Source organism: Microtus oregoni, unplaced genomic scaffold (genome assembly GCF_018167655.1).
Source record: "Microtus oregoni isolate MIOR12 unplaced genomic scaffold, Mior012 000010F_ref0000083, whole genome shotgun sequence".
Lineage (NCBI taxonomy): Eukaryota > Metazoa > Chordata > Mammalia > Rodentia > Cricetidae > Microtus > Microtus oregoni.
In genome coordinates, this window is record NW_024543069.1 from 4,931,109 (window position 1) to 4,943,364 (window position 12,256).

A 12,256-nucleotide genomic window follows, 5' to 3' on the forward strand; every position below is an offset into this window, starting at 1 on the left:
CACACATGCACACATCACACACATGCACACACATACATACACATACATACACACACACATACAAACACACAAATCTAATCCAGTTCTTTTCGTTAAACCAAGGGTTCTTTTAAGGTCTTTTCAAGTAGTTCATGAATAAAATAGACAGAAAAAAATATTTTGTCATCATCAGGGTCCCTTCAACTTTTAGTTGATGATCAAATAGTATGAATATTCACTTTAGCTAGATGGATAACAAGAGCTACTGACATTTAAACCTGATGTTCTCAGGGAGACATATGGAGGATAGCTGCCTGCCAGGGGCTGAATTATCTCCTCGATTTAAAAGGGCATCTTACATTTGTTCTGAAGCAAACCAGGTTAATGTCTGAGAGAGGCCATGTCAGCTCACATTTTCTTGCCCTTGAAACAGTTCTCATATGCTTTTAGACCGCATTTTACCCTGAATATTTGTGGAAGCATTTCTTGGTGGTTAACCTTAGACAATCGATGGTGTGCAGGATAACTTCGTATTCTTCGTTTTATAAATATGAAGTCCCCAGTGAAGACTCTCCAGTCTTTTAATTTAAAAACTTATTTTTCATCATTGTGTGTTCTCATAATGTATGTGGGAAGGGCTTGCATGCCACAACAAATGTGTAATGGGCAGGGGACAATTTTTTTGAATCAATTAATTCCTTCCTCCTCTATGTAGATTCTAGGGATTTGAACTCATGTCACCAGGCTTGAGAAGCAAGTACCTCTGTTCTCTGAATTGTTTCACTGTACCATTCCTTGTTAGTAAACTACCATCTGCTCAGTTGGACGCTTCACCTCAGTCTGCCCTCCACCCATCTCCCTCTCTCTCTCTCTCTCCAAACCCTGCCCTGTCTCCAAACACCTCCAACCACAGAAATGCCCATGACCATGACTGCATGGCATGTAAACTGCCCTGTGGAGATTGGCTATGTGGTTATGTGATTCCTTCCCCCTTTCTCCTCTCTGGGAGCTGGAAGACCATCCAGGAGTATTTTACCAATAAACTTGGACTTTTAATTCTTAATTAGCTTGGTTTAGTTTGCTTTATTGGTGGAGAGACTTAACCTTTAGCTATCTGCATTTGTTTCTTTTTCTTGGAGAAGTCTTCCATGGGGGTGTGTGTGTCATTTAGTAGCTTTGTTTTCCAGAGTGTTTGGAATGATGGCCAGTGGGTACTTCCTTAGTGCTTTCACGTGGCAGAATCCTGCAGAAGAACCAGGTGCAATGGTACCTTCACACTCTTTGTCTTTTGAAGATCTTTATATATGTGTTAACCATTGGGGGTAACACATCATATCTCCCTATTCCTAATTTCTGAATAGGATACTGACAACTGAACAGTGACAATTTGTTGTAGGAAGCTGCTTGTTTATTCCCAGCTGCTCAGCCCCGAAATAATCACATAGAAATCATATTATTTACAATACTGTTTGGCCAGTAGATTAAGTGTAGTTCTGGATAACTCATATCCTAAATTAAACCATCTCCATTCGTCTGTGCATTACCACGAGGCTGTGGCTTACTAGCTAATGTTTTCCAGCATTTGTCTCTGGTGGGGCTACATGGCTTCTCACTGACCTTGCCTTCTTTCTCCCAGCATTTAGTTTAGTTATCCCACCTACCTCTTTTCTGCCCTGCTCAGACCAATGCAGATTCTTTATTCATTAACCAATAAAAGCAACCCATAGACAGAAGGTCCTCTGTAACAACAGTTCTCCTGACATGAGCACTGATTGGTCACAGCATTATCATGTGGGTCCCCTTCCATCTTGGCATACTGATCAATAGGCTACCAGATAGGTCTCTGTCCCTTCTTTTAAAATCTTTGACTTTTAACGCATAGTTTTTTTTTTTAATATTTTGGATTAGAACATTTGGAGATTGTGAACACCATTGGTCCCAGTACTTTGAGACATTTAGTGGTTTTAGAGACGATACCAGTTACTTTCTTTATGTTGCCCAGAGTTTCAGTGTGATGCTACAGATTGCCATGATGATTGTTGACTTGGTCTAAAAATGCCAGAAATTAATTTTGCAAATAGTTTATCAAAAGTTGCTCCTCTGAAGTTGGTGAGCCCAACTGATTACAGATAGCCCCTCCTTTTTCTGACTAAATCTGATGGACATAACGTCAAGAGATTTATCAACTAATTTTTGTCCTAACCTGACACAGTTTCTGTAGGAAGGTCAGTTCTCTGAAGTTGCAGGACTTGGTTTAGGGGTACACAGACTTTTTTCCCCAGTAAGTCTTTCAACAACTGGCTGAAAAATTTCCAGCCATTCTGTAACTGGATTCGGCATCTCTCTGTAAGGGTCAAGCGTCCTCCATTAACAAATACCAGCTGCTGGTGCTTTTCATTTTCATCTCTGGCACTTGTAAATTTCTAAACCCCTGAGTTTCCTGCTTCATTATTCCCAGTAAACACTAAATATACTCTTAAATACCTAAGCTTTGCTCTTTCATTCTGAGCTTGAAGTCATTTCTACAGTTGCTTAAACACAATGTCAGTGTGTTTAAGAAATGAGAAATGTCCCTATAGACTCAGGTATTGGAACACTTGGTCCCCAGTTGGTACCACTGTCTGGAGAGGTTATGGAGAAAGTTTGTCACTGGGGCTATTAAAAGTGTACAGCCCCTTCCAGCACAGTCTCTTCTATCTGATGTACTTTCTTAGCCTCCTGTTCCTGCTACCAGGTCTACCACTAGGTGCTTTGCCTCCCTGCTGTCTCTCTGGAACCATAACGCCAAATAAACCCTTTCTTCTATAAACTGCCTTGGTCATGGTGTTGTATCAGAGTAACAGAATAGATTTTTGTTGTTGTTTTTTGTTTTTCAGGACAGGGTTTCTCTGTGTTGCTTTGGAGCCAGTCCTGGAACATGCTCTTGTAGACCAGGCTGGCCTCGAACTCACAGAGTTTCTCCTGCCTCTGCCTCCCAAGTGGTGGGATTAAAGGTGTGCATCACCACTGCCTGGCAACAAAATAGAAATTAATACAAGATTCAAGTGTACGATGATGCTGGATGAAGAACTTTTTATTGACCCCATAACATCATGTCTCTCTGTGTTGAGGCCATGTCTGTCTCAGCCTCTGCCAAGTGGGTAACTAGGTCATTGTTACCTACAAACTTGAATTGCTGTAGACTGCCTTTGGAAGCCTTGTTCCATCTCACTTCCAGGGTCGCGAGGAGGAAAGTACGGGCACTCTTCTCACGTGCATTCCTATTTCTCTGGCTCCCCACCCTGATAGGGTGAAGCCTTCTGTTCTCTGGGTATGCTATTGTAGTGTGAAGATACAGGAGGCTCGCTAAGGTGGTCTGGTAGGATCAGTCTCCAGTGCCGTTCTCACCTCAACTCTCTCATTCCCATCCAAGGAGACTACCAGGATGCTCAGGCTCAGCTGCATCCTGTGAGGAGCACACCTGTATCAGTCAATTCCATGGCTCCAAAGACCCACATCTTGAGTCCACTTCTGCCCTTAAGGCCACATGACTTCTATTTCACCCTCCTGGTACCACTAAGATGTCCCAGTCATTAGAAGCCCTGTAACCGAGGGTCTTTTAGCCTATGTTCCACAGGTTTGAGAACCCCCAACTCTGCATGTGTACCGTTTTCAGAAGTATGTAGCTTCCTTTCATTAGATTTTTGTGAACATCTTACCCAACGAAGACACACCATGGCCTGTGCTTTCCTGTGCTTTCTTCTTCCTTTATATTTGTGCTTTTGTGCAGAAGTTAGGTCATGGGCAGGTTCCTCTGACCATGCTTTCTGTCTGAGAAACCGTGTACCATTTTGCTGTGCTTTTTATACTATGAAAAAATTAGGCAACCCATTGACTAGAGAGTTGCCGTTTGAGGAAAGCTGAGGCAGTCTGCTCTTGTGTATCTGTTTTAGACCGACCATTTAGAGTGGCCATGTAGTGATTTTGAAGATTAATCTACATTAAGCGGTAAATGGAGCCTCTCTTTAGAAAGAGACTTCTGTGTTTTTCTTTGTGTGCTGGAAAACATTACATCATACAGCCATATAGACTGTCAGGACACATTCTTTGCATAGCTTTCCCCTTAGTCACGACTTTGGTTTAAGTTTAGGCTAGTGAACAATACAGGGATGGTTGTAAAAATTCTTGTTATATAAGAACGCATTTTCCTACTTATTTGATTACTTTGCCTGAGAGAGTTATTTTCTTAATATCATATTTCTAAAGAAATAAACCCTGTTTTGTGATATACTGGAATTTTTGATAGATTGAATAGGTATAACATTCAAAACCTTAACACTCTGTTATGAAAACAGTTACTAATTGTGTTCTGTTATCACAAATAACACATTTTACAAATAGTGTGTGTGTGTGTGTGTGTGTGTGTATGCTGGTGTGTGTTTCTATGTAAACAATCAAATGTGCTGTGTACATATTTCATTTTGTCTTTTAGAGAAAGTCGCTGCAGTCATCCAACCCCCCCCCCCCCAATTAATAGAGAGTATTTTTATGTGATTTTCATATTGGTAAACTAAAACATATGATTACTATTTTATATGTGGGAGAAGATTCCCTGAATTTACACCTGTGAATATAAACTACTCTTGATTCTTTTGCATTTTAAAAAGTTTCTGAATTCCTAGCATAGGAAAGATGAACTCCTTATTAAATATTCAGGTCAAGTTGTATTGACACAAGTAACGAAAAAACAGGGCTTAAAAAGTTTTGGTGTATTCCTACGTGTGTGTGTTTATACTTGATTTTTCAACTGATATTGATGTCGTTTGTTACAATACAACAATTTATTTTAACTATAAGGAGAAATGAAAGTATTTGGGAATAGATACAGTATGACACCCATAAAGTGCAGAATAGGCTAACTTTTAGAGTCTTATTTTTAGTATCGGTTTAGAAAAATGACTGTAGTAAAAGCAATAGAACCCTGGTGGAGCTTATGTACTCTGAAGTCTGGATGGTTTTTGCTCGCAGAAATTAGAGCAGGGTATTTCTTTGCACCAGTGAAAACGTCAGAGTGGTTCCATGCAGACTAAACCCACAGTACAAACCCAAAGCTCGGAGGCATGTTTCGCCTTTGATGGAATCAGGATTGCAAAAGTCACTGCCAGCTTCCTTCCATGACCGGTTTCAGTTGGCATGACTGTGGGGTCCCTCCTGCCTTCTTACACAGCGGGGCTACCCAAAGTAACCCGGTATTAAGCAGTTATTTTTCTTGCTTCTGTTTCTGTGTCTCTTAACAAAGAAAGTAACCACAGTCTATGACCAGTTGGCATTGTATCTTTTTGTTTGTTTTCTCAGTCTCTGTCTCTTCCTGGAGCAGGAGCTATAGACAGCCCTGACCTGGGATTTTGTTGTTCGGTCTAGCTTCAAACTCAAGGTGATCCTTCCAACTCAGTTTCCTTTCTGTTGGGATTACAAGTGTGAGCCACTCTGCCTGGTTTGGACTATGTATTTGTCTATAAAACTAACTTCTTGTGCGGATTGGTTGGAAATGTTGTGTTTCATGAAGAGAAGCTCCTGTTGATTCTGCACTTGAAAGTGTGAGCAATTGCAATATTAAAGTCAAATGTAGTCATTTGGCTTGGACAATGGTAATGGGAAGGTAGATAATATTCCGCCTACACTCTGCCAGGCTTTATATGGGATGAAAATTCAGCTAAAAAGCTTGACCAAGCTTTACATTTTCAGTGTCTATTTATATATCATAACACTGTCTTCATTATTATCATTATTATTTTCTTGAGGTGTTGATAAACTATCATCAAACTTGCTTACCATGTCACATTGGCCCAACCAACACCAATCTTTTTTTTCTCTCTCTCAACTGAAAAATAGCCTTCTGCTTAGTTAAAGATCTATTTTGTTTAATCGAACAATCCTATGTTTGTCAGTTTAGACTGAAATGGACACATGTGTCTGTTCTCCACTACCCATCCCATACTGGTACATGGATCTGAGCCAGTTAGGACTGGTGGGAAGTGTTCGGTCCTGTTTGTCTAATGGTAGAACAGGGAATACGCTGATGGTCCCTTCGTAATCATGGTTTCTGTGTTGTGTCTAGTTGGTACTCTATAAACAGGTATGGAAGGAAGTGACGGACTTGTCATCAAATGATGCCTTTACTCATTTGTATTACCTGGAATATGATTGAATGGCCGAGGCAAATCTCTACAAAGGGGAATGAAGGTTCAGGCACTTTAAAGATGGTGTAGATTTAGATTGGTGCAGTTAGAAGGAAGAGCTACAGTGCAGAGTGGCGGGACTGATTCCATAGGAGTGGATAGGAGAGGGGCACAGTTCGATAGTGGCAGAGCTGAAATTTGGATTTGATTGACCTAGTTTGTGAGCAGGGAAAAACAAGATGTCCTGAAAGTTCCAAACAATGCAATTAGAGTTAATTGTCTTTATGCCCTCTTTTCTTTGCTCTGAAGGAATGTAATTGTAAAGGATTTTATATCAAGAGACACAATAATAGCATCCCTTAATTGATTCAATAAAGGTATATTTCATAATTAATTCCATTTTCCCTCCTTGAATGAGAAAATCCATAGATAGGATTGAACACTAATTTGCATCCTAATATCCAATTTCTCCTCCCAGCCTCATTCTCCTGAGAGTGCAGGATCTCTTGATAAGGGATGACAGTTGGCTCTAAGGCGGTTAAAATTTTACTTGCAGTGAAATAGAAAATCTCATTACCTTACCAATGCTCAGATCCCTGGAGGTGTGATATTGGAGTTGATAAGACCATGGAAAAGCAATTTAAGAAATCTATGCAATCTCTTGCAATTTGGGAAATTTAACTAATTGGTTTTCATCTGTGGCTGAATATGTTGCACTTGGAATGATTTCTATCTGAAAGCGTTGTTTCCAGCAATTCATAGTCATTTTAGCTCTCTCATAAACTTGAGTTGCCTTGTGTCTCATCTCTAGTGGCCTCCTGTGTCAGAGCAGAAAGGGCTCACAGGTGTTGAAGTTGTGATAAAAAGTTAAGCAAATTGCATCAAAGTTTGCTTCACATAAATGAATGTGATTCCTCACCATTTCAGAGCAAATTTAAACAATACCAGATGGTGGTTCCTTTTAATATATCTTGTGATCATGATGGAGATTTGTTTTGTTTTTGTTATTGGGTTAAAAGATTTTTTTGATAAAATTTCATGGGTGGTACAACAAAACAAACAGAAAAAAACAAAAACAAAAACCCAGAAACATATTTCCCCTTGGCTACCAAGGAAGTTCCTTTTATAAAATGTGGACTTGAACTATCAATTTAGTCATGACTCATTATTCAGAAGTAATGGCAAAATGGATAATTAGTTAACAGTAAAATTAAAAAAAAAGCATGGCAGCCTATGCTTTTCTGAATACGACTTCATTCAGCTAGGAAATTAATGCTGTTTTTTTTTTTTCTTATCATCTTTATACCAATGATTTGGGCTCTGACAGTGTTTGTAACTCTTTATTTACTTCCATTTGGGAAAGCCCTGGTGGAGTTCTGTCTTTGTCGAGAGAGCCAAGCGTCCTGAGGAAAATGGAGCTTTTGTGTGCTATTTAGTACTCACCAGCTTTTTCTCTGTCTTCTCATTAGTCAGCAGTCACCAGAGGACCTTGCGCGTGTGCCCCCCAACTCCACCAGCAACATCTTGAACAGGCTGCTGGTCAGTTATGATCCCAGGATAAGACCGAACTTCAAAGGTTTGTTATCTCTCTGCACTTCCAACCTGCTTCGATCTTCTGCTTTAAAACTCAGCTCCACCTGTCTAACACTGTGCTGCTAATGCAAGAAGGAATAGAATTTCATGTTAGCTTTTAACTGTCCGGCAGGGTGCTACGCATCAGAAAAACTTAATGCTAAAAATCCACTTTGCTATTAAGAAAACCATAATTCTAATAATTTTATATAGTTAGCAGTTGAAAAAGTGAAAAGGTATGTCCTGTGAATGAAAAGACTGCTCTCTAAGATGGATTTCTTAAGTACTATGTGTCCCTAACCTCAGTGATTTAAAGATCAGTCTAATGTCTGTTAATAGACATAACAATTAGTAATTTGTACAGTAGCCATTTACTCAGGGAAAAGAACAATTACAAATGTATGTAAGTTCTTTTATTAGTATTTCACATTTATAAAAATACTTCTTTTGCTCGAAGAAAGATGGCCACCACGTTTTAAAAAATGCATTAGCTTTGTGAATACAGATCTCCAGGACAGACGTTATTATTTCAGCCAAGCAGCCCACTTGTCACAGTTTTAAGGAAAAATAAAGCCATGCTTAAAATAAAAAGCTTTGTGACCTGGTTGCATTTTTGTTACAAAGCTTTCAAGAAATCTTCTTGATAAATTCAGAAACCCTGCGTGAAGCATGCTCTCTGGAAGACCATAATCCTTGCTGTTGGGAAAGGCCAGACATCAGATTAGCATTATAAGGCTTCATATTTTTCCCCCTTTGCAGAAAAAAAAAAATGTCTGCAGCTGCTTCTAGTCAACCAGCGTTCTGCAGCTATGTTGTAAAAACAGGGATTTTGTTCATTACCGGAGCCTATTCAGTCACTCTCCTTAGCAGCCGCAGCCTGGGCTGTCACATGCCTACCGCACATGGCTTCACACCTGTTTCTCATCAGCCATGCTTATGAGGCTAAAGGCTAAATTCACGTGTTCTCTTTGATAGGCACAATGAGTTAGAAAAGAAAGAAAATTGCAACATTATACCTCGGTTCTCACTCCATGAACTTCCAAATTATTTTCCAACAGGTCAGACAGAAATCTTTATAAGGGCTCCATTACAAGTCTGATTAGCTTTGTGCTTTGATGAAATAAAATGGAAATCTAGCAGTTATCAGTAAAATTCCTTGAATACTGTGATAGCAATTAATTTAAAGATTTGAAATGATTAGAAAATGCAGGAAAATTAAACATCTTAAAAGTAAATTTTACAGACTAATTTAGTAAGTATTTAATTTAGTATACTAATTTAGTAATTAATTTACTAAGTATTAAGTTATGCAGGTCTCAATTGAAACACGTATTACAGAGTTTATGCAACTGAAAGAAGAATATTTATTCAAGTTAAAAAAGAAATATTTCTGAATAATGCATGCCAATAAATATAACTGAAGTTAAGTTTCATTTGTCTTAAAATTTATATTCAGAAAATGAAATCAATAGCAATTGTCAACATGTTATATTAAAAACAAAGTTTTTGCATGGAAATGTATGTTTTAAAATGCAAATGGACGGAGGGGGGAGGACCTAGGACTTACCACAGGGCAGGGAACCCAGACTGTTCTGTGGACTGGAGAGGGAGGGGGAGAGGAGTGGGGGGGAGGGGGAGAAGGGTGGGAGGAGGGGGAGGGAAATGGGAGGCTGGGAGGAGGTGGAAACTTGTTTTTTTGTTTATGTTTTTTTTCTTCTTTCCTCAATAAAAAAAAAGAAAAAAAAAGAAAATGCAAAAATTAAATAAGTATACCATATTATAAGAATTATCACCAAAGGTTTTACAACTGCTAAATTTATTTTTAATTTTTATTCATAGGTATTCCTGTTGATGTAGTAGTCAACATTTTTATTAATAGTTTTGGATCCATTCAAGAAACAACAATGGTAAGATGATAATTTCGTAGTTATAATCCTCAAGCCTTCGGTCAGACGACAGTGGAAACCACTAGAACAGAAAAATATGGAGTGACTGTGGAGAAAAATGCGCGTAGCCTAGCATGGAAAATTACAAATTCCCAGGTTGTCTTAAACAAGACCTTTCAACACCTATGTAATTTTGCAAATCAAATTTAGCCTTGAAACTTTCAGACTTAAGAAATATGTATTCACTCTGAAAAACTGTATGCTGTCTGGGGAAATGTTTTATGTACCTAAACACTCTCTCTCCCTTTTCTTCTCCCTTCCCTCCCTCTGCCACTTCTCCCTCTCCCCTCCCTCTCCTTCTCCTCTCCCCCCTCCTCTCTTCTGCTTCTCCCTCTCTTTCTCTCTCTCCTCTCCTGCTTCCAGCCCCTGTTCCTCTGTGAGTGCACACTTGCATATGCCCATTGGCTTCTTCAGTCATTCCCCCTTTGTCCTCCTTATTTTTTGAGACAGGCTTTCCACTGAACCTGAAGCTCACTGATTCAGCTAGATTCAGCAAGCCCCAGGCATCCTTCCATGTCCACCTCCCTAGTACTGGGATTACAGATGTGGACCACTGTCTGCTGGCTTCTTATGTGGGTTTTTTCAGGATCTGGACTCAAGCCTTTGCGTTCATTGTGAACACTTTATAGAGTGAGCCATTTCCCCAGACCACCCCAACCAAGAAGCCATTTGAATGAGAAGCTCATTGAGACATTCTCCGGTCTATATGAAATAATGAAAATTCCCAGGAAGCACTCTTTCCTTTTAGTTTTTCGATGTGTGAATTTGTAGGTAATGTTTTAAGTTTGGGGAGGAGTCTTGTTTTCCTTTATGCTAATTTTGAGAGAACTGGGATGACCAATGTGGGAGAAATTATTTTCCTAAAACATGCCTGAAATTCCTGGCAGAGGAACAAGCACAGAGGATGAAGGGGGAGCACTGTCTGCGATCCTGAAGAAAACAGAAGTTGTAGATTCTCTCAAGTATGAGTATTTTAATTGGCAACCTCTACACACATCTTAAAAAGCCCTTCAGCAAAATCTACACTATGTTCCTGCTCTCAGACAAGCAGGTGTTTGCGTGGAATCCTCTCCTTTTGGACAGCAAAATACTGAAGTGATACTGATTAAGTTGGAAAAAAAAAACTTTCCTTTTTGAAAGGTGTAGCTCTTAATTCATTTCAAAGATGTTTCATCAAGACAAACTCTTCATTTTCCAAGAGTAAGAGATGGTTTTTGAAAGTGAAAATTTGAGGGTTCTGTTTGGTGTCCTTGGTCTCTGCATTGCATCCCTGTACCTTAGAGTTCACCCTTGGCCCCTGAAACTAATTATAAAGCACTGCTCTCAAGAGTTGGCCTTTTCTTGGAAATATTCTGACTCTTCTTGTTGCTCATCTCGTATCCGAAAACAGGTCTATAAACTCTGGGGGCAGATAATTAAATGGTCTGTTTTTGGTCCTTGATATTTTTTTCATGTATGTGACATAACCCAAGTGTTTGACTCTGAGACACATTTATCAAGTAGATTTGTTCTACTCCTCAACTTGCTCTTATCAGTGCTGGCTTCTTATGTATCTACAAAATTTTAGAGGTATGTCTTTTGAGGGTGTCATATATTATATACCTTCTCTGGACATTTGCTAAGTATTGTTGCTTATCAGGAAAATATATACCTCTCTCTCTCTCTCTCTCTCTCTGTCTCTCTCTCTCTCTCTCTCCGTCTCTCTCTCTCTCTCCTCTCTCTCTCTCTCTCTCTCTTTCTCTCTCCTCTCTCTCTCTGTCTCTGTCTCTGTCTCTCTCTCTCTCTCTCAAACACACACACACACACACACACACACACACACACACACACACACACACGTCTTCTAAGAATAATTGTAACTAGACCGACCAGTCCTTCTGTTTGTTTTTGTTTTTTTATCATGAACAGTGGTCATAAGAGATAGAGCTGACTCTGGAGTCATTCAGGCGGAATTCATACATGGGCAGGAGTAACAGCATGTTAGGGGTGATAGTGATGGCTGCTTAGCGAAAGCAAGCTAATAGAAACACAATTCTCCCCCAAACAAGAAGCTGGGAAAGCAGAAAGATTGGCTTCATCATCATGTTGCTTGCATATTCACAACAGTATGATGCTGAATATTTGAGTTGTCGCCAAAAGACTTGAACTTGAACGTCCTTGTTGTGTCCTCGTTGTAAACAGGAGAGACTAAAATACAGAGTGGCAGTGTTTTGGCAAGCCACCTAAAGTTTCAGTGATGATAACTTGTTGCTTGTCTCACTCTTGCAAGTGGCTAGAACAGGTGCTAAAGAGCATGAAATAGCTTCAACGGGACCTGCAGTTTTGTCAATTAATGAACTAGACTCTTCCCTCTGAGAACAATAGAAACCTTAACATTTTGGAAGTCCAACATTTCACCCACTCTTTTTCAGGATAGACAGTTAGTTGTTTATTCAAATCTCAATGCAACACACGGAGCTGGGGTCTGGATAGGACATTAATGGCCACTAGTCAAGTGGCAGACAGATGTGGGGGCGGCTTCTGAAAGGAGAGGGGCAGCTCTTCCCTCCAGTGCATAAAATTCGCATAGCAACCTTTGTCAAATGCTCTCAGCACTAAGGA

The 12,256-nt window shown here is 39.6% G+C and overlaps 1 protein-coding gene across 2 annotated transcripts in view; it reads left to right on the forward strand.

The window, feature by feature from the left end:
* The window catches only part of Glrb (glycine receptor beta), a 60,148-nt gene that overhangs the window by 27,400 nt on the left and 20,492 nt on the right, over nt 1-12,256 (forward strand). Inside the window, exons 3-4 of one of the 2 annotated variants that reach the window (XM_041659288.1) lie at nt 7,607-7,713; nt 9,549-9,616. In XM_041659288.1, the coding sequence (XP_041515222.1) occupies nt 7,607-7,713; nt 9,549-9,616 (175 nt within the window). The remainder of the gene's footprint in view (nt 1-7,606; nt 7,714-9,548; nt 9,617-12,256) is intronic. The other variant, XM_041659289.1, reaches the window with a different exon arrangement.